At 38.4% G+C, this 23,429-nt stretch overlaps 1 protein-coding gene across 19 annotated transcripts in view; it reads left to right on the top strand.

Moving 5' to 3' along the window:
- The first annotated feature begins 17,754 nt into the window (after positions 1-17,754).
- The window catches only part of LOC147605447 (urea-proton symporter DUR3-like), a 109,648-nt gene continuing 103,973 nt past the window's right edge, over positions 17,755-23,429 (top strand). For 7 of the 19 annotated variants that reach the window (XM_086793217.1, XM_086793208.1, XM_086793200.1 and 4 more), the window contains exon 1: positions 17,882-18,053. In XM_086793217.1, the coding sequence (XP_086649343.1) occupies positions 17,967-18,053 (87 nt within the window). In that variant the 5' untranslated portion in view covers positions 17,882-17,966. The other 12 variants (XM_086793202.1, XM_086793216.1, XM_086793212.1 and 9 more) reach the window with 5 other exon arrangements.

The following is a 23,429-nucleotide window of genomic DNA, read 5'->3' as shown; positions in this document are numbered from 1 at the left end:
CCAATTATTTTCACGCAATTTGATCCATATTTTAGAAAAATCTGGATCTACTTCATAAGTTTCTTTCATAAGTACAAATGGTTCACTTTCAATAATGGAAATGTTGTTGATATTTGGTCTTCAACTCAAAGCATCGGCAACAACATTTTCTTTTCCAGGTTGGTATTGAATCATAGGTTGGAAACTTTGAATGAAAGATTCCCATTTGATGTGCCTATCTGAAATAAGGGGTTGCGTAAGCAAATGCCTAATGCTTTGTTGATCCGTCTTGATAAGAAACTCATAACCCATTAGGTAATGTTTCTAGATTTTCAAAGCATGCACTACTGCTACTAATTCCTTGTCATATGTGCTATAATTTTGCTCTGCAGGCTCAAGCTTTCTACTCTGATAAGCAATAGGATGGTTGTCTTGCATAAGAACAGCTCCAAATCCTTTGCCACTAGCATCAGTCACTACTATAAAGAATGGTCTTTGAAAATCAGGTAGTGTAAGAACTTGTGCTTGTGTTAAAGCATTCTTGAGTGTTGCAAAAGGTTTATCTTGCTTTTTAGTCCAATTGAAATTTGTAGCTTTCTTAAGGAGTTCAGTCAAAGGATGAGCAATATAAGCAAAATTCTTGACGAACTTCCTATAATAACTACATAGGCCAAGAAAAGATCTAAGATCATGTATGTTTCTAGGCGTAGGCCAAGAAGCTATACACTCAATTTTCTTAGGATCTACACGAATCCCTTCAGCTGACACTATATGACCTAAGTATTCAATCTCTTCTTGAAAGAAAGAACTCTTTTCAGGATTGACATATAATTCATTTTCTCTCAAAAGGTTCAACACTTGTTCCAAGTGTTGTTCATGCTCTTGTCGATCCTTGCTGAAAACAAGAATATCATCAAAGAACACTATAACAAAACTTTGAAACTTAAGGAATATGCGATTCATCATACGGCTAAAAGTAGCTGGAGCATTGGTTAAACCAAATGGCATAACCAAAAACCAGTTTGGGTTCTAAAAGCTGTCTTGAAAATGTCAGATTCAATCATACGAACTTGATGATACCCAGACTTTAGGTCAATCTTGCTATAGACCTTTGATCCTCTAAGCTTGTCAAGAAGATCATCTACCCTAGGAATAGGATATCTGTTCTTGACAGTAATCTTATTCAATACACGGTAGTCTACACACATTCGGTAAGTTCTGTTCTTCTTCTTAACAAGAAGTCCTGTAGCTCCAAAAGGTGAACTACTAGGTCGAATAAGGCCTCTCTCTAGCAAGTCTTCGATTTGGTTTTGGATTTCTTTTTGCTCTAAATTGTTGACTCTATAGGGATCTTTACAAGGCGGAGAATTTCCAGGCAATAAGTCAATACTATGATCCTCACTCAGGCCTAGACTTAGGTAATCCTGGAGGTAGATCTTCCATGAAACAGTCACTAAATTTGGAGATAAAAAGATCAAACTTTGGACTTTTGGATGTGTCAGACTCAGCATCAAGCTGGTTAACCCATACCATATAAGTCTTGTCTCTTTTTCTTAGAGCTCTCTTTGCTTGAGTGGTCTTTTCTTGAGTGTGACTCAACAAAGGACTCATTTCTCCTTTGACTTGACATTGGAGGATAATATTTTCATTGTCCTTCCTTAGAGAAATGCTATGAGTGTCATAGTCTATTTGTACTTGTGTCTCCAAGGCATACCCAAAATTATATCTACCCCTTGTAAAGGTGCAACTAAGAAATCCCTCTTTTCTGTTAAGAGCTTGATGCATAAATCCAAACCTTTCACCTCTTGCATGCAATTATACTTTGTTCCAGTAAATGCTACTTTGACTTTATAGTGCGTAGGTGAAGAATGAAGATTTAATCCTCTAAGTGCCTTTTCAGAAATGAAATCATGTGTACTACCATCATTATGCAAAATAACAACTTCATGTCCATTTATTGTTCCTTTTATTTTAAGCAAAGAATGAACATGAGGTTTACCTTCTTGTTCTGAGTAGTCTGGATCAAAATTACCCTCTTGCTTGAATGATTCTTCTTCATTGTCGTCTTCTTCAATCATATTGACTCGAGCTGCTGCTGCTCTGTTGGTGTCGAATTCTTGGTATGCTCCGGACAATTCGGGGCTATATGTCCTTCTTTGTGGCACTTGAAACATTTGATAGGAGATGCCTTTGGTTTTCCACCATTGACTTTCTTATTGGTACTCATGTTGCCTTTAGCCTCGTCCTTGCCTTTGTCATAACCTGGTTTATACATCTTCTTTGGAACATAAAAAGATTTAGTAAATGGTTTAGAAGAAGTACCCTCATGTGCTTTAATCTCTTTAGGAAAACCATTTTTACGTTTAGAATTAGTTGCCAAAGATATTGCAGAAGATAGTGAATGAGGTCGAAACATATTCACATCGGTCCTAATGGTAGATCTAAGGCCCGAAATGAATTTCCTCTTTTGGTCCTTCTCGCTGACTCTATCCACAACCTGCACCTGTAATAAAGTATTCCAGAACTTTTCTACATATTGTGACATAGTTTCCTTTTCCAGTTGATGCAAAGTGTCCCATTGGTGCCTAACTTTAGACTTGAATTGTGAGGGTAAAAAGTGCTTTTTAACCAGCCGTTGGAAATCTTTTCCAAGAATCTGGCTTCTCATGACCTTGCTTTATTACACTCCACCATAAAGCTGCACTGTCTACCATTGAGACTGCACATTTAATCTTATCACTCTCTGAAAATTTTTCTCCTGAAAAATAGTCATCTAGTTGACTAAGCCAAGCTAGAATGACCCTAGCATCCTTCTTTCCATCATAATTTTGAAATGTGAAAGCTTTCCGACTAATCTTGGATTCTTTTTGTGACCTTTGTGCTTGCAATGTAGCATTTACAGCCCTTTGGATAGTGTCATCTTCACAGCCCTTTGGATAGGGTCATCTTCATCATCAAAAGATAGCGAAGAGTCACGCTTGCGTCTACGACTCGTGAGCTCTCTCTAATTCAATACGCTTCTCTCTCTCTTCTACAATTTGATGTTGTAAAGAAAGGAGTTGCTCTTGAATTGATGGTGGCGAGATAGGAAAATCTGCCATGATGTAGATAAATAAAATTTTACTTTATTTGATGTAAATAAATAAAGCAAATGTAAGTACTTATCTTGTTTTTCTCCCGCAATTTGATCTTGGTTGAAGCTAAACAAGACGCTGTTCAATGGCTGAATTGAATTCTCGTCGCTTCAAACAAATCCCGAACGATTTCGCGTGATTCACGAGACTTGGGCTAGTCGAATTGTTGATGAAATAATTTTCTGCACTTTGAAACCTGCTGAAACAGTCCTGTAAACCTTGCCCAATCTTTGTAATATTTTTTGAAAAATTTTTGAATTTTTCAAAAATGATTTTGGAATTTTCTGACCTTTTCTAGGCAATTTTTAAGCCTTTTAAAACCTGTAAATCACTTTTCTGCACCCAAAAATTTCAAAATTGGAAACCTTTTTGAATTTTTCCTTAAATTTGAAAATAGGAGGAGTAAAGGCTCAAAAAGGTGATGTGACTTGCATGGGGTTTGGGAAAAGTAAGATTAGATTAAAAAGTGATTAAGCTTATGGAGGGGATTAGCTTATGGTTTTTTTATCACTCCCACATGCCGTTTTTCGCCGGCAGGCTGCCGCCGTGTGCCTTCTCCATGGATTTCTTTTTGTGAATTTTTTTTTGATGGCTTTTACACAGATAAATATGCTCCGTCTATTATAGATTTGCTAGTACTTGAAGCTTTCTGATTTCTGAGAGAATACTGTGAGGTTTTTGGCTATGGGGATTTCATCCATGCGGTCAGATTTTGATTTCTCTGAGTATTTGGAAAAACCACTTTTTGATAGAGAGGGATGGTTTTGCAGGGTGGTGAGTGGGTTTGAGAGTAGATCTAGTTTTGAATCTTTGACCTTTGGGTAAAGACCTACAAAGCACCCTTCTGTCCAGTGGATAAATTCCTGCACTTTCTTGATTTTTGAGAAGTTGAAGCCCTTTCCTACCTTCTCCACAAATCTCCTAGCCCAAGCTCTGATACCACTGTTGCAATCGGAATCTTATTCTAGGATAGATTGTGGAAGAGTAGAGAATTCACAAGAATTGATTCAACCATAAAAACCAATGCTTTGCAAGCTTCAACTAAATCAAATTAATTGAAATTCAAACATAACAAAATTAAAATACTTAGCTCAATAGACCATGTTTCACCCCCTTAGCATAGAATAAGCCAAGGGATTGAGTGCTTGTAAGTCTCTAAATACTCGCTTGGTAGCCTGACAATGCTTACTACTGGGACTATGCACAAAACTACTCAACTCAGAGACCCCATACTGAATGTCTAGCCTCATATTATATAGATAAATGAGGCACTCCCAATAGCCTGCTCATAAAGTGATGCATAAAATGTTTCACCCACATCCTGGAGACTAAGCCTAGTACCTGTCTCTACTAGTGTAGCAATAGGCTTGAAATCTTCAAGACCAAACCGTGTAAGAGCCTTTGTACGTATTTTGACTACAACATTACAATACCATCATCATGCTACTAAACTGTATGCCCAAATAATAATGCAACGAGTCTAAATCTATCATCTCAAATGACATATGTAATTTAACCTTGAAGGTTGAAATCTTCTCCTCATTAGGGCCTATGTGAGTAGCATGGCATCAACATATAAAGTGATGACCAAAACTATACTCTTATTAAAACACAAGCTATTTCCCCCTCCACCTGGCCAAGGGAGAAAGCGAAGCGATCCTACACATTGCTCCTTTCTCAATTTTGAATTTTCTTGTCTTATCTCAAATTTTAAAAGGAGAGTTATCCCTTCTTACCTAATGATTTACTTGTAGGATAAAAAAATAAGATACCAGTAAAATAGTATAAGTATAAATGGGTTGCCGAATGTTTTTAGATATGAACCTAAAACTTTAGAGAAATTGGGTGAATCTTTGAAATTTTCTATCTTATATGGTAGTATGTATCTTAGACATGAACCTAAAATTTTAGAGAAATTGGGTGAATCTCTGAAATTTTCTATTTATATGGTAGTATATAGTGTACTTTTGGTGAATTTGTCTTCAAAACCTAGTAAAAACTAAAAAAAATGGGCAATTATTCCTTCTTCTTTTTTTGGTGAAGCAGCCCGAAAATATCAAAGGCCCATCTAAAATAGCCCTTGGCCTAAAAATAGCCCCTAATTTATTTCTTGTTTCCTTGAGAAAAAATAGGGGCCTCCTTCTTAAAAGGTGAGCTTCATGAGATGAAAACTTCAACGTGTAGGTGTTATTGGAGTTTGGTAGCTTTGCATAAAGCTTAACGTAAACCAAACTTAATCGAAAACACAAAGCTTAAAAGTAATAGAACCAATATTATTACCAAAACAACAAGTACTAAACTTGATTAATGAGACCAAGTATTATGTAAGCTTGTCTCAAGCATAGTTGGCTTGATCTTAAATTGTTAATCACCAATAGTAACATAAGCTTGAGAATCAAAAATAACACTCGCTATAGGCAATGGAAGAGCTCATATTTCACAAAGGATCACTAAGCATGTATTACCGTCAAGGTACAACCAACCCAATGGCTATCTAATATAAATGAGTGTACTCAGAAGAACTAGATGGTGGTTATAAGAGGAGAAGAAGTGGGTGCCTAGATGATGCCTCTCCTCATCCATGCAAACTAACCGTAGGTTATATGCATAAACCAAGGTTAGCTATTCCTTGATCTATACCTACCTAAGGCTGAAAACATTTCCACCAAGGTTTTTCCACTAAGGTTCTACATACAACACATGATGGAGATCAATATTATTCTCGACACCCTCCCTTGATTTCTAGATGAAGATACAACACTAAGGTTCTACATACAACACATGATGGAGATCGATATTATTCTCGACACCCTCCCTTGATCTCTAGATGGTGTGAGGATCAGAGGGATGCCAATCCATGAAGGATTTTGACTATAACAATTTTCCCACTAGCTATAAAAGAGATACAATAATAGATTTAAAAAGCATAGTCATTTGTGTAGTTTGCTTGCTCAAAAGTCTCCACTCTGTCCTTGCCTTTGTCTCTATTTTTCTCCTCTTTAGTTTTCTCATTTTCATCCTTCTTCTTTTTGAAATAATCTTTAACTATCTACCCCTTCTTCTTGGAGTGATTTTTGCTTCTTTTTCTCTGTCATGAAAGCCTGCTCCCGTCACCCGATAAGAGTTGTTGATGAAGATGTATTGATGGAGGATGCCACTGAGATAAGAGTTGTTGATGGAGGATGCCACTGAGATAAGAGTTAATTTAGGTTTTACAATGTCTGACATACATGACTCATAGGAAGGAGGCAGACTACCTCTTCCTCATCAATATCGACCCTAGCTCCAATAAGCTGGTTGATAAGGCTTCTAATGTTGCTAATATGAGTAGCAGCATTAGTCTTTTCATCTTTTTCCACCCGATAAAGTTTTTTTTTTGGTGAAAAAGCCTTGCTGCAACATTTGTCTAACCAAAGATTGCCTTGAGCCTTGTCCATGCTCCATTTAAAGCTTTTTGAAGAGCCCACTTGTGGAATTTGACTATCATTTAATCCACTGATGATGAAAGAGAGTGCCTTCTTATCAAGGCGGTTCTAGTTTACTAGTATCTTAGGATTCCTTATAGTGGGCTTCATCTCTATTCCATTAACAATCTCTCACATATCCCTATCAATTAAGGCCATATCCATTCAATGCTCCAAGTGTGAAACTTAGAGCCATCAAAGTTTTCAAACTTATCAAAGTACCCTCCCATATTGGTAATCATGGTGCATACATAGTTTAAAGACACCTTTAAAGTTGGAGGGATATAAAGCATTAAACTAACACTATCACCCTTAAATGCACTCCTCACTTAGTGAAGTGATTTATTTGCAAGGCTCATCAAAACATCCTTCACCATATGGATGTAGATGATTGCTTAAATAATCAAAAAAATTAAGTCACCACATAGGATTGCCCTTTATGATTTTTAGGTGTAAGGTTCCTCCTCAGCCCTAAAAGATGTATAAGCTCTCTTCTTAGTCCCCTGTAATCATCCCCTATTTCATGATGCAAGAAAATAATATTTTTCTTTGTTTTTGGCCTAGAGAGAGAAAATATTCTAGAGAGAGGTAATTCAATTTTGAGATATTTTTAGATACAAAGTTTTTCCTTATATTTAAGATGAATTCCCCTGAAACAGAAGTTCAAAAGAATTTTCCAATGTGCATTAGAAATTAACTAGATATGTGCATTAGAAATTAACTAGATATATGTGAATTAGAGACCTTAGCCTAAGGGTCCACAATTTCGAAATTTTTTGATTAAGGTCCAAATAAGGTTCTAAAGGGCCGATAGGATTAATCCAACTATTAGGATGACAAAAATACAAAGAATAAAAGAGAATCCCCCAAAAATGAGTAAATGCTCACATAAGATGAAGAGTTGACCAAGGGTTTATTAGTAAAAAAATAAAATTTTGACACTTTAGTAAGGAGGGAGGGGGCTCATGAAGGAGGCACCTATTTCACATCATTACCTTGCATTTTTAATTCAAAAAAATTGAGATATTAAATCTCTCCTCTCTCCTCCTGCAAACTGCATCAAAAAGTGAGCCAAACTAGTCCAAAACTTGTCCAAATTGGGTCAAACTGAAGCTGGAAGCCTCTAGTACCCAATTGGACTTGGTTAGTGGCCTCCCTCACCTATAAATAGACCCTCATTCCTTTGTATTTTCATCTTTGCTTACATGCCAGTATTATCTTCATTTTAGTGTAATTTTATTATCCCTCTATTTTGCCTCTACTTTGGGAAGCTTTGGAGCTTCACAAATCTCCATCCTCCCTTGGAGATTACCCTCCCCATCTTGGTGGCCAAGCTTTCCTTGTGGGCTTCACTTTTTTTTTTAAATAATCAAGCCAGAAACCAAGGGTTATCTTCTTCTATCTTTCTCAATGGTTATCTTCTTCCCAACCTCTCTAATAATTGGGAAGCTTTTTAAGCAATGGTTTTTTCTTGAAATCAAGCTTTTTAGTGATTCATAATATTATTTTTTATTAGTAAATCTCTCTTTTTGAAACATTAATCATCTTTTTGGATGGATCCTTGTTAGAAGGATGGATCTTAGTGCTAATCTCATTATCTTAATCAAAACTCTAGGCTTGACAAGCTAGAGAAGAAGATTAAGTATTTTTATGATTTTAATCTAGATAAAAATGACGATTAATTCTTTTTAAACTTGTTTATGATTAAGAAAAATCATATTAATTCATTTTAAGATTGAAAAAGAGTTATGCTAACATTTTTGTAAGTATTTTCATATGAGTTTCATATAGGAATGATAAATGGATATTTTTAAGATTAATTAAGAGGTTTAATTATAATGATGCTTATAATTATGCTATGTATGCATAATAAATTTTTTAGTTTAAAAGAGGAATTCCCACCACATTTCATAACTATGAGTATTTATTTAAAAGTAGAATTTTGAGTATTCTCATAACTTGCAGAGCGAAGCTATGGCAAAAAATTTTTATTTAAAAAATAAATTTGATTTTATGCATAATTTTGTTAATACAAAAAGAGGAATTTCCATCATATTCTAGGCATAAAAATTTTTATGCTAAAAGAATGATTTTTGTTACATTTATGAAGAATACTTTTATAGTATTTATGCATAATTATTTAAATAGAGAAAAGATGAATTTTTGTTATATTTATCTTTACATATGTACATGCATAAAAAATTAGATACAAAAAGAGAAATTTTCAGGATATATTACGTACAAATATTTTAAATATTAAAAGAGGAATTTCGGTCATAATTCAAAATAGGTATATTCATATACATGGATATTTTTTTAGAGGAATTTTCATCGTACTTTAATTAAGAAAATGCCTAAAGTAATTCGGTGTTAAAAGAGAAGGTTTCACCATAATTCTACAAAGATAGGGCATGTTGATACCGAGTTTCAATTGGAGAAAAGAATAATTTAGAATAATTCTATGAGAATAATCCAATAAAATGATGTATGCATATTTTATCAGTTAGAAAAAAAAGTATCCTCGTAGGACACACAATGGAGCTTTTGATTCTACAAAGGTTATCTCCAAGGATTGCCCTTTATAATTTTTAGGACACACAATGGAGATTTTGAGTCTACAAAGGCTATCTCCAAGGATTACCCTTTATATTTTTTGGACATACAATGGAGCTTTTGATTCTACAAAGGGGGTACTCAAAAGTTTATTTTTCAAACTCACACAAATGTTAGGAATAGTATGCAAACAAAGCCTAAAATATAGAAGATGAATTTTAAAAGCTCTTATGAATTTTCTAGCTCACGTCGTCTGCTCCCAACCAGCTCACATAAAGTTAGAATTTTCCAGCTCACAATTTTAAAAGCACCTATGAATTTTCCAGCTCACGTCGTCTGCTCCCAGCTCACATAAAGTTACTATGTAATATGTCTAGTTACATTCTAGATTTGAGTTGATCTGCCAGCTCATGCTCCAGACGCCCAAGAGTTGGACACGCGTTTTTTGGACTTTGCTATACAGTCACTTACTCATGCTTTTGGCAACTACAAGGATTACCTTTTCACCTCTGTTACATCTTCACATAGTCGACATGCTGTTGCTTCTTCACACAATCGACGTGCTGTCGTTTCTTCCACAGTCATCGGACCGTCGCTTCTTCACACAATCAATGAGTTGTTACTTCTTCTCACATCCAATGGTGTTGGCACATTTGATTTGCATTGATGTCACTTGGCACGTCTGTAGTTGGTTGGAGCTTTACACAGAAGCACAAGATTTACAGAGGCCACCACCTTGAAGTCGTTGGGAGCTTCATAAAGAAGTGAGAGTTTCATAGAGACTGCCATCTTGGATAAGGTTGAAGCTTCATAGAGAACTGCAGGTTTTGCAGAGGTCTCCTCCGTGATGAGGTTGTAGCTTCACAGAGAGTTTCATATAGACTACACCACCTTGATAAGGTTGGAACTTTGCAAATTTTACAGTCGCCTCCTTGATGAGGTTGGAGCTTCACATAGAAGTAAGGAAGGACATGAATAGTAGTAAGAGAATAATCACTCTCTTCCACTCTCTTTTTGACTCACACAAAGAAGCTCACATAGAGCTTCTCTCTCTCTCTCTCTCTCTCTCTCTCTCTCTCTCTCTCTCTCTCTCTCTCTTCTTGTACTAACAACAAGTTTGAAGAAGAGAACCACTAAAAGGTGCTTTCTCTCTCAAATCACTTAACAAAGCCATGTTGGTGAATGAAAACTCGTCATCAAACTCACAAAGAAATCTAAGAAGAAGGCTACCTCCCCACAAAACTACTCCTATGATGTAACTCCCTTAGAAAGTTGCTCTAATACTAAATCTAAGAAGAAGGCTAACTCCCCCCACAAAACTACTCCTATGATGTAACTCCTATGATGTAACTCCCTTAGAAAGTTGCTCTAATACTATATTGGAGTTTGGTAGCTTTGCACAAAGCTTAAAGTAAACCAAACTTAATCAACAAGGAAAGAACAAAGCTTAAAAGTGATAGAACCAATCTTGTTACCAACAACAAGTACTAAACTTGATTAGCCACCTAACGAGACCAAGCATTATGTAAGCTTGTCTTAAGCATAATTGGCTTAACCATGAGTAACATAAGCTTGAGAATCATAAACAACACCCAATATAGGCAATGCAAGAGCTCATATTCCATAAAGGTCTGGTCTTTTCCCCAGAATTACTGAATGATTCTACCACCACGGAGGCCAACGATACACAATGACTCCCCTCCGAACATGGCCCAAGTAGTTCATTCATTTGATGAATTAGGAATTGCCTCAGGCTGGACGGAAATCAGCCTTCGAGTGCAAAGGCGCTTCTTCGTCTATCCAAGGGGATGGGAAGCAGGATCACTAAGTATGTATCAATGGCTATCTAATACAAATGAGTGTACTCACAAAGAGTTAGATAACAGTTATACATAGGAGGAGGAGAAGGGGGTGCCTAGATGATAATTAACCAAGCTTCACCATAAATTCTCTTCTCTCCTCATCCATGCAAAACAATCCTACAATATATGCATGAACTAAGGCTAGTTATTTCTTTATCTATACCTACCTTTTTCGCTAAGGTTCTCCATATACAACACATAATGGAGATCAATATTATTGTCAATAGGACTCTCTCTCTCTCTTTCTCTCATTATAAAGAAAAGACAAAAGACATTACATGTACGATGCATTGATTTGAGAGTGACCACAGCTCACCATGTATCCCTACCCATTAAAATTCAATATAAATTAAAATTTAATTAATTAAAAGTATATATGTATGTGTGTGTATGTATAAAGTTATTTATATTTATAAATACACATATATATGCATGTGTCTAAATATAGTAAAACATAATATTATATATAATATATATTTACATGTGTGTGTGTGCGCGCGAGAGAGAGAGAGAGAGAGAGAGAGAGAGAGAGAGAGAGAGAGAGAGAGAGAGAGAGAGAGAGAGAGAGAGAGATTATTTACATTTATAAATACACACACATGCGCACGCGCACACGTGCACATACACACACACACACACAATATCTATCTATACTATCTATTATGTGCAAATTTTTGGGAGGGGAGGGGACATGTATGGCGGACGGCCAAGTGTTGGGGTAGGAGAAAGAGAGAAGGAGGTGTGATGGGGGAGGGGAGGAGCCACGTGTTGGGGGCAGAGGAGAGAGAGAGAGAGAGAGAGAGAGAGAGAGAGAGAGAGAGAGAGAGAGGCCACATATTGGGAGGCGGATGGCCAAGTGTTGGGGTAGGAGAAAGAGAGAAGGAGGTGTGATGGGGGAGGGGAGGACGTGTTGGGGGCAGAGGAGAGAGAGAGAGAGAGAGAGAGAGAGAGAGAGAGAGAGAGAGAGAGAGAGAGGCCACATATTGGGAGGCGGATGGCCAAGTGTTGGGGTAGGAGAAAGAGAGAAGGAGGTGTGATGGGGGAGGGGAGGAGCCACGTGTTGGGGGTAGAGGAGAGAGAGAGAGAGAGAGAGAGAGAGAGAGAGAGAGGGAGGGGGAGAGAGAGAACAATAGGGAGCGAGAGAGGAGTGTACGGGTATGTGGATATAAAAATATAAAGATATATAACAAATAAGTAGTATAAAATAGAATACAAATATATTATATATAATAACAATAAGTAAACATATAATAAGTATATATATATATATATAATCTATACTAATATATTATAATATAATGTTATATATATATATAAATAATAATAATATATAAGTATTATTATTATTATTATTATTAAGTATAATATATATATATATATAATTATCTTATTTATAATATATTATTATATATATATATTATATACAATAAATAAATAATAATTTATTATACATATGATATAAGATAAATATATAATTAATAATAAAAATATGTAAAAGAAAAAATATTTATAATATATATAATAAATAATATAATAATATAATAATAATATAGTATAATAATGATATATAAATCAATATGCATATAGTAAATGTATAATAATATTATATATAAACATATTCACACACCATATGCATGCATACACAATCACACGTACATGTGATAAACATATTCACACATCATATGCATGCATACACACAATCACACGTATGTGTGGACTCTGTGTGTGTGTGTGTGTGTGTGTGTGTGAGAGAGAGAGAGAGAGAGAGAGAGAGAGAGAGAGAGAGAGAGTGCATGTGTGTGAGAGAGGGTTGTGTCTATGTACGTGACAGAGACATAGAGAGAATGCATGTGAGAGAGATATACACAAGTATGCATCTACGAGAGAGAGTCACACATAGACACATGCACACGCGCACACACACACACACACATGCACATAAATACACACAGGTGTATGCAAATACACACACACATGCACATAAATACACACAGGTGTATGCAAATACACACACACATACACATACATACATACACGTGCATAGATGTATACACACACGGACACAATCGAGCACTTGCATATATATATGCACATAGACACATGTACACATGCACACGCATACACACATGTGCACACAAATACACACATGCATATGCAAAGACACACACACACACACACACACCCACCCACCCATCGACCCACACACATGCTTGCACACACATACACATGCATAGATGCATACACACATGTATGTAGTCGCACACTCGCATATGCACATGTATATGTATGCACATATGTATACAAGCAAAAACTTCATGCCATAGCAACGCTCGGGTCACCTACATATAAACTTTCTTTTCATTTTTCATTAAGATGGAAATATGTAGAAAATAGCAATACTTTTTAGAATTTACACTATTTTGCATTTTTTTCAATCAACTCCTTTTAAGGGACTATTTTTGCATTTTTTTCAATCAACTCCTTTTAAGGGACTATTTCAATTGGCCATTTTTTTCAATCAACTCCTTTTAAGGGACTATTTCAATTGGCCATTTTGAATTTCCAATTGATTGAAGGTTAAGCTGAGGCACACCTTTCCCGAATAGTATTCTTGTCCAAGACTTTTAAGATCTGTATACTTCTTTTGCCTATCCAGGGTAGCTTTGATATCTTGGCGCCCAAGCAAGTGTTCACCAAAATTGACCTTAAGTCGGGTTATGATCAAATCACGATTAAAGAATTACTGAAGATGCCTAATAAATAAAAGTTCTTGAAAACATCTTGGGAAAAAATAAGAGTTCTAAAAAACATCAAAAAAAAATCAATGAAATTAACATGTCCGCATGTTTTTCACCTTGTCCCACCTACTCCTACTCTCTCTACTTGTAGAGAATGAGCCCTTGAGGCCTTTTATAGAGAATTGTGAGACTTGGACATGGGTGAATGCATGCAAAATAGAAAGTGAAAGGAGAGTCATCATTGCTTTGATTTTTCAAGCATTAATCATTACACAAGGACAAGGAGAGTCACACAGGCCATGCATCCATAAGTACACAAGCCCAGAATACCTCTCAGAAAAACGCCTGACAACGTCGTATGCTCCCAACCAGCTCACATAAAGTTACTATGTAATATGTCTAGCTACTTTTTTAGATTTGAGTTGATCTGCCAGCTCATGCTCCGGATGCCCAAGAGTTGGACACGTGTTTTTTGGACTTTGCTATACAGTCGCTTACTCATGCTTTTGGCAACTACAAGGATTACCTTTTCACCTCTCTTACATCTTCACATAGTCGACATGCTGTTGCTTCTTCACACAATCGACGTGTGCTGTCGTTTCTTCGCATAATCATCGAACGGTCACTTCTTCACACAATCAACGAGTTGTTACTTCTTCTCACATCCAATGGTGTTGGCACATTTGATTTGCATTGATGTCACTTGGCACGTCTGTAGTTGGTTGGAGCTTTACAGAGAAGCACAAGATTTACAGAGGAGGCCACCACCTTGAAGTCGTTGGAGCTTCATAAAGAAGTGAGAGTTTCATAGAGACCGCCATCTTGGATTAGGTTGAAGCTTCATAGAGAATTGCAGGTTTTGCAGAGGTTTCCTCCATGAGATGAGGTTGTAGCTTCACAGAGAGTTTCATATAGACTGCACCACCTTGATAAGATTGGAACTTTGAAAATTTTACAATCGCCTCCTTGATGAGGTTGGAGCTTCATATAGAAGTAAGGAAGGACATGAATAGTAGTAAGAGAATAATCACTCTCTTCCACACTCTTTTTGACTCACACAAAGAAGCTCACATAGAGCTTGTCTCTCTCTCTCTCTCTCTCTCTCTCTCTCTCTCTCTCTCTCTCTTCTTGTACTAACAACAAATTTGAAGAAGAGAACCACTAAAAGGTGCTTTCTCTCTCAAATCACTTAACAAAGCCATGGTGGTGAATGAAAACTCATCATCAAACTCACAAAGAAATCTAAGAAGAAGGCTCCCTCCCCACAAAACTACTCCTATGATGTAACTCCCTTAAAAAGTTGCTCTAATACTATATTGGAGTTTGGTAGCTTTACACAAAGCTTAAAGTAAACCAAACTTAATCAACAAGGAAAGCACAAAGCTTAAAAGTGATAGAACCAATCTTGTTACCAACAACAAGTACTAAACTTGATTAGCCACCTAATGAGACCAAGCATTATGTAAGCTTGTCTTAAGCATAATTGGCTTAACCACGAGTAACATAAGCTTGAGAATCATAAACAACACTCAATATAGGCAATGCAAGAGCTCATATTCCATAAAAGATTACTAAGTATGTATCAATGGCTATCTAATACAAATGATTGTACTCACAAAGAGTTAGATAACAGTTATATATAGGAGGAGGAGAAGGGGGTGCCTAGATGATAATTAACTAAGCTTCACCCATAAATTCTCTTATCTCCTCATCCATGCAAAACAATCCTACAATATATGCATGAACTAAGGCTAGTTATTTCTTTATCTATACCTACCTTTTTCACTAAGGTTCTCCATACAACACATGATGGAGATCAATATTATTGTCAATAGGTCTCTCTCTCTTTCTTTCTCTCATTATAAAGAAAAGACAAAAGACATTACATATAAGATGCATTGATTTGAGAGTGACCACACCTCACCATGTATCCCTACCCATTAAAATTCAATGTAAATTGAAATTTAATTAATTAAAAGTATATATGTATGTGTGTGTATGTATAAATTTTTTTATATTTATAAATACACATATATATGCATGTGTCTAAATATAGTAAAACATAATATTATATATAATATATATTTACATGTGTGTGTGTGTGAGAGAGAGAGAGAGAGAGAGAGAGAGAGAGAGATTATTTACATTTATAAATACACACACATGCGCATGCGCACACGTGCACATACACAAAAACACACACACACACACACACACACACAATATCTATCTATACTATCTATTATGTGTAAATTTTTGGGAGGGGAGGGGACATGTATGGTGGATGGCCAAGTGTTGGGGTAGGGGAAAGAGAGAAGGAGGTGTGATGGGGGAGGGGAGGAGCCACGTGCTGGGGGCAGAGAGAGAGAGAGAGAGAGATAGAGAGAGAGAGAGAGAGAGAGAGGCCACATATTGGGAGGGGGAGAGAGAGAACAATAGGGAGCGAGAGAGAGGAGTGTACGGGTATGTGGATATAAAAATATAAAGATATATAACAAATAAGTATAAAATAGAATACAAATATATTATATATAATAACAATAAGTAAACATATAATAAGTAAATATATACATATATATATATATATATATATATATATATATATATATTTATAATCTATACTAATATATTATAATATAATGTTTTATATATATACATAAATAATAATAATATATAATAATAATAATTATTATTATTAAGTATAAATAAAAAATTATATATATATATATATAATTATCTTATTTATAATATATTATTATATATATAGTATATATATACAATAAATATATAATAATTTATTATACATAGTGCATAGATGTATACACACGGACACAATCGAGCACTTGCATATATATATGCACATAGACACAAGCACACATGCACACACACATACACACATGCATATGCAAAGACACACACACACACACACACACATGCTTGCACACACATACACATGCATAGATGCATACACACATGTATGTAGTCGCACACTCGCATATGCACATGTATATGTATGCACATATGTATACAAGCAAAAACTTCATGCCATAGCAACGCTCGGGTCACCTACATATAAACTTTCTTTTCATTTTTCAGTAAGATGGAAATATGTAGAAAATAGCAATACTTTTTAGAATTTACACTATTTTTGCATTTTTTTCAATCGACTCAATTCCTTTTAAGGGACTATTTCAATTGGCCATTTTGAATTTCCAATTGATTGAAGGTTAAGCTGAGGCACACCTTTCCCGAGACGAATAGTATTCTTGTCCAAGTCTTTTAAGATCTGTATACTTCTTCTGCCTATCCAGGAGGGCAACTTTGATATCTTGGCGCCCAAGCAAGTGTTCACCAAAATTGACCTTAAGTCGGGTTCACGATTAAAGAATTACTGAAGATGCTTAATAAATAAAAGTTCTTGAAAACATCTTGGGAAAAGATAAGAGTTCTAAAAAACATCATGAAAAAAAAATCAATGAAATTAACATGTCCGCATGTTTTTCACCTCTTCTAGATTCCAATAGCATCATTGCGAAAACTTTAGTTGTGTTTTTTCAAATTCACTGGTTGTATTAATGATTAAATGCCACTGACTTGGCATTTAATTAATATAACCTTAGTATATGAGGCTCCCTCCCCCACCTCCTCCTACTCTCTCTACTTGTAGTAGAGAATGAGCCCTTGAGGCCTTTTATAGAGAATTGTGAGACTTGGACATGGGTGAATGCATGCAAAATAGAAAGTGAAAGGAGAGTCATCATTGCTTTGATTTTTTCAAGCATTAATCATTACATAAGGACAAGGAGAGTCATTATTGCTTTGACTTATATCCTTATTTGCCAGCAATCGGTACGTCAGTTGGTTAAAGTGGATGGCTTGTAACCCAAGGTCATGGGTTCGATCCACGGCTGCCTACATTGCATGGTGTTACCTTGTACCTCCTAAACCCGTAAGTGTGTGTGTGTTTGTACGAAGGGTATGCGGGACCCTCATGTAATAAAAATCGTCCAACTTTAAAAGAAGAAAAAGAAGAAAAAACTCTCAGAATTATATTTTGGTGGGTCTATTGTACGAAAAGCTTGCCAGCCTTCATGAGTGCAGCTGGTAGAAGGACCATTTGGTCAAAAACAGTGAAGCGGGCAAAGGTATGGTGCTGAATTCTGGAGCTTCTTGCATATCAATAGTAACTTACAGAGCTGCCCTTTGGCTACTGCTTCTGTCTCCAGGGTCCACACCATGCCGGTCGGACACCCAAACCTGTTTGGGCTTCATCAGTACGACAACCGGACAAGCTTCTTCAATGGCCAGACAATCTTCTCTCCGGTGAGTATCTCACAGTTTTCTTGCCCTATTACTCCACTTTCTTCATTAAGGCCTCACCTCCAAAAACAAACATTGAATTTAGTACACATATCAAAGCTTCTTTCTGAAGCCTACCTGAAGTGCCTGTAGCCTGTAGCCTGAGGGTATTTTGAGACTCTCTTTGTCAAAGGGTTCCAATTTGGGCCAACTCATGGTTAAACATCAGATTGGTGGTGTTGCCGCCTCGTCGATAGATGCATGCCCAAGATTTGCATGCTTTTGAAACCATGGCAAGCTACCTGGTTGTACCATCTTCTCCCACAGCTCACTAGCTACACCAGCAGTCCCTCATGCTCAATATTTGTGTGCCAATTGAAGGTGTTGCAAGCCTCGTTGGTAAATACCATCCTTGCCTACAACTCGCTAGATCCAGGCAAGGTGATTTGTGGCCATTCTTCAAATCCAATGCAGCTAAAAGATTGCCTCATGATAAGAGAGAAGACCCGAAGTTCAAACACCATGAGGATAGCACTGAGGGCTTGCTCTTGACAATCCCAAAAAATATCACGATCTGCAGTCATTCCTCTCTGGCCTGATCGTCCTCTCCGGAAAAAGATGGCTCATACATAGCAACCGACACAATAATGGGTCCAAGCAATCTCTTAGTCCATGCATACTCGATGCCACCAAAGAAGTGTAAGGTTTGACTAAGTCAAGCATCGACAGTGTCTCGTGATAAAACCTTGGCCGGAGAAGAATATCACAGGGGTCTACATAGAATTTGACTTTGTTGCAAGTAAACATTCACTTCTGTGGGCGTTCTCTAGTATGTATGAGATATCATAAACTTTGGTTTTACCAAGGCTACTTCAAAGTCCCTGCGATCACCGTTTTTAAGGAAATGCATCTAGCTGCATTTATAGCCTAACCAAGGTTGAAGAGATATCATCAAAATAGAGCAAGGACTTAATTAGACTACGGGCTTATCTGTCCACCCCCACTCCCTTTTCTCTCTCTCTCTCTCTCCCCCCCTTCCCCCCCCGCCCCTCACAAACCAAGACATCCTGGGTTCAAGTCCCATTCCCTGCTGCTATATGGATCCATATGCGTTCCAGTGCCTTGTTTATGAGGTTAAAAGGCCTATCTTTCTTTGCTCCACAAAGATCTACCTCAGAGATGATGTCACCCTTTGCAGGTAGAGCAGCAGAAACTTGGAATGATCCAAGTAATGGAGGCAAGAAAGCTGGAAAATGGGCCGTATATTGAGATGGCCTTCTTATCGTTACTGAGCGATGTCCTGCATAGCAATGCGATGTCTATGGGACCATGGATGCACTTCACATGATCACATGGAACTGCAATGGGACTCTGTGGGCTGATCCAGGAGGTTTTGAAGAGACTTATACAGTGAGGGACATCTTTTTACAGACACATCAGAGCCCTAAGAGAGGGCTACCCGAGGTGTATGGGAGTTTGCCTATAGGGGCCACACCTGTGCCTCTGTTGGGTATGTGGCTTACTACTAATGGCATGCCTGCTCAGGCCCCACTTATGCAAAGTACTAGCAGTGGTCCGGTGGTATGAGAAGGCCCGGTTCATGTGGACGTGTCTGACCAGACTAGGATTCCAGCTATTACACATTGCACTGTGTTATTTTCCACATGAGACATCTGCTTTTGCAAAAAAGGAAAAAAAAAGTGTTACATTTGTGTGAAAATATACCCAAAACAGGTATTTAACCCAGCCCAAAAAGGGCCTACTCCTATGCTGGCCGTCTAATACGGTATACCTCATATAAATATGAGGCTCCCCCCTAGTTCATGGGCAAATCATCAACCCCACGTGGACTTTGGTGCCCTGCACCTCAGGCTGCATTTTCCTCTTCTGCGTTTCACCGCCTGCTTGACACTTCGTGGGCTGCACCTCACTGTGTGCATTGCCACCTCCTGCTGGTCAGAACACGGACGGCTCACATCAGTGTTATCGCCACCTTACATCAAGTTCATCTACTGCGTTAACTGCTGCTGAACTGGCCGCCTATATCAGCCTCACATCAGCGTTTTCGCTGCCTACATCAGGTTCACCTACAGCGCCTACTGTTGCTGGACTGGCCGCCTACATCAGGCTCACAGCAGTGTTTACATCGCCTACATCAGGCCTGACTTCATCGTCCACACCAGGGCTGACTTCATCGTCTACATCAGGTTGTCTTCAGCGTTTGCATCAGGCTTATATCAGCGCTTTCATCAGGGTCACTCTAGCTCTGTTATCTGCGTTTTATGGGACAGCAGCTCTCTTTGCTTATTCGGAGTCTCACATAGAGCTCCTGTACTGGACTTCATCTCTTATATACACATCACCATTGCATGCTGTGTGTTTTACTCTGATCTTTCATATATTTGGTCCTTTGGTCTCTTTTGTCCTCACATGGTATCAGAGCGATCGTGAGGAAAGGGATTGAAGACCTTGAAAGTACACACCATGGATCGTCTAACCTCGATTCCGGAGGACTAGCTTTTCATACCAGATACTGACTTCCCTTAATTTGATATAGATCACACGGAGGATGGAACTCCTCATTCAGTGGACAGCCCTGTTCAAGGTCTTTCATTGGGAGATGACCAGCCTACTTTTACCCACTCACCCTCTACACCCTTGGCATATGGTTTTTCTTCTCCGAGCTTATCAGCCGTTACTTCTAGAGGAGGATACATGCCCACAGCCAGTATGCCAGTACTGGACCCAGTATTCAGCCTCAACTGGAGAGCTCTGCTTCTCATTCTAGCCGACAAACTGGACTTCAGTATGGGACTTTTTCTCAGGAAGGACACGTACCTCCTCGATCGTTCGGAGATCCATCATCATCCCTGTCGGTGACCGTGTCAGGTTCGTATGTGCCTATTAATATGTATGTTCCTAACTCTACATGGGTATCTTCTTCTGTGGCACAGGTTCAACAAACGGTACCATCAACTACCCTCGATCCCTGGCATTTTGTGAACCCAAATAGAGGAGGGTCTAGGAGTATAATTCACTCTCCGACTTCTGGTGTTCAAGGAGGTAACACTGTTTTCAGCTCTGGTTCACTTTGTGTTCCTACTCCTAATGTGTTATGGAATACTGCCCAAATTCAAACACAAAACCCTCTCTCCCATCCCATACCTCTTCCTACTAGTGTTGGCATGCAGTCATCACTGCTTGTACCTCTTTTGGGCTCTTGCCCGAGTTCCATTCACAACTCCAGCAGTTCCCCTATGTCTCTGACAGATGGGCACACCTCGCAGAGAGAGATGCCGCACGTGATCGTACGCGTCGCATTGATCTTGAGCATCAAATTTAAATTTTCTCTATAAAAGAAGGGGATGACCTGACCGTCAAAGTTGCTGAATATCGGTGCCTTAACGCCGAGTTTGCCACCAGTGGCTCTGCCAAGTCCTAGGAAGATTAGGTTATCACTCTTCTTTACTTTTGTCACATAGACCATTAGTTTACAGCCTATGCCTAACCTATATGAGTGTGAATGCCAACTCTTGCGTTTCGCTCGGTTGCATGACCAATTTCATCCCAAGAAGTCATCCTTGAAAGAGTGCACAAAGCGGAAGCAGAGTGGCACTAGAATGTGATGAACAGAGAGTGCAAGAGAGAGAGATATGGAGCAAACTATGCTGAATATACTGAACCAAAACAGTCCCAAGCAAGAGACACTGTTAGTCTCATAAAATATGTACAAGACTGAATGAGAAATGAGAGGCCAGCACCCACTTTATATAGGGCAAGGCAATAGGAGAAACAAACTCCTCAGATGCAATGAGCAAAACTGGCCCAATATCCTTCGCTGCAGGAACATCTCCAAAAGAAGTATCCACAAAATCACTGGCTGCACAGCACCCAGAAGCAGAAAGCATCTGCCGGTCATTGGCATCACCATAGAGGTCACAAAGCAACTGCCACACATAGAAGGTAGAAGCATCATCAGGAGCATAGATGAAGTGTCGAAGAACCGAATCCTGACAATTCAGGAGGATAAAGCCATAGATCTGTCCGTCAGTCTTCCTCCACCGACACACATCCTCCGCAGAGGCAAGGTCCGGCAAGCACCGATTCTTGTACGAGAGAAACTCCATCAAACCATACTCCCTGAGAATAGAAGTAACCTGCAACTTCCATGACTGAAAGTTACCACCATCCAACTTGTCTGCCTCATCAAGGAAATAACAAGAGAGTGGTACGGGAGCCAAATCTGAAGTTGTCATCATTGATCCAATCATCAAGGAAATAACAAGAGAGTGGTACGGGAGCCAAATCTGAAGTTGTCATCATTGATCCAATCAAGAGAACCAACCCTCATAAGATAAAACTGTCCAAATCAGAAAATGCTGATATAGGGTCTTTCCTCCCACCAAAACGCAGCCCTAAGAGGCTGGACAGCACCCGAGAATCCTCCTGTAGCAAAAAACGCAGAAGCTTCTGTCGACTGTACCTCCAACCTTGAGGTCACTAGAAGAGGGAAGCATAAAATGCGGATTTGATATAGAGAGAAAAGGTAGCCACATAGGGCCAGGGAATATGCTGTAAGAGGGTGCAAGAGGGAAAGGCAACAACAAAGACAGTAGCTTGGGCTCTCCTCATGAAAACGCACAATCTCTGAAGAAGGAAGTGTCCTTCACAGGTACCAAGAGTGCCACCAACACCACAAGCCCCCTTTGCACAGGGAAAGGGCCACTGGAGAGGAAAACGCAGCAGTGAACAAGTTTTGTCCTGTAGAAAACAGGCCGCCTGCAGTCCAATCTCCAAGTGGGCAATGAAACGCTGATCAACAAGAGCCAGATGGCTGAATTGGTGAAGCCAATCTGAAGGAAAAGCGACCAGCAGGGTGCTGTCCAGAAAACGCAGCAGCAAAAGCTATGAATCTGGAAGAAAATGCAGAGGAGTAGGTGCTGAAAACAGGGCTGAATCTGGGGCAGCAGAAAGGTTGCTAAACTGGGAGCTCTGATACCATGAAAGAGTGCACAAAGCGGAAGCAGAGTGGCACTAGAATGTGCTGAACAGAGAGTGCAAGAGAGAGAGAGATATGGAGCAAACTATGCTGAATATACTGAACCAAAACAGTCCCAAGCAAGAGACACTGTTAGTCTCATAAGTGAGGGAGCAAAATATGTACAAGACTGAATGAGAAATGAGAGGCCAGCACCCACTATATATAGTGGGGAAGTGCTAGCCGACTGGAGTTCACAAACAGGCCGACTGGAAAAATGCCAGAATGGTTGGGAAAAATCCCAGAAAAATAGTAAAAAGGGGTGGCCAGCCCACAAGCAAGGGCCATACAAAAGGGGACCAAATGGACACCAGAAATGGGCAGAAACTGGGGATGAATGTGTTAACACTCCTCTCCCTCCA

The sequence above is a fragment of the Cibotium barometz genome, chromosome 59 (assembly GCF_041138505.1).
Source record: "Cibotium barometz isolate CiBa-2024 chromosome 59, ASM4113850v1, whole genome shotgun sequence".
Taxonomy (NCBI): Eukaryota; Viridiplantae; Streptophyta; class Polypodiopsida; order Cyatheales; family Cibotiaceae; genus Cibotium; species Cibotium barometz.
Note: the sequence above shows the minus strand (reverse complement) of the source record. Positions and strands in the feature narration are given on the sequence as shown.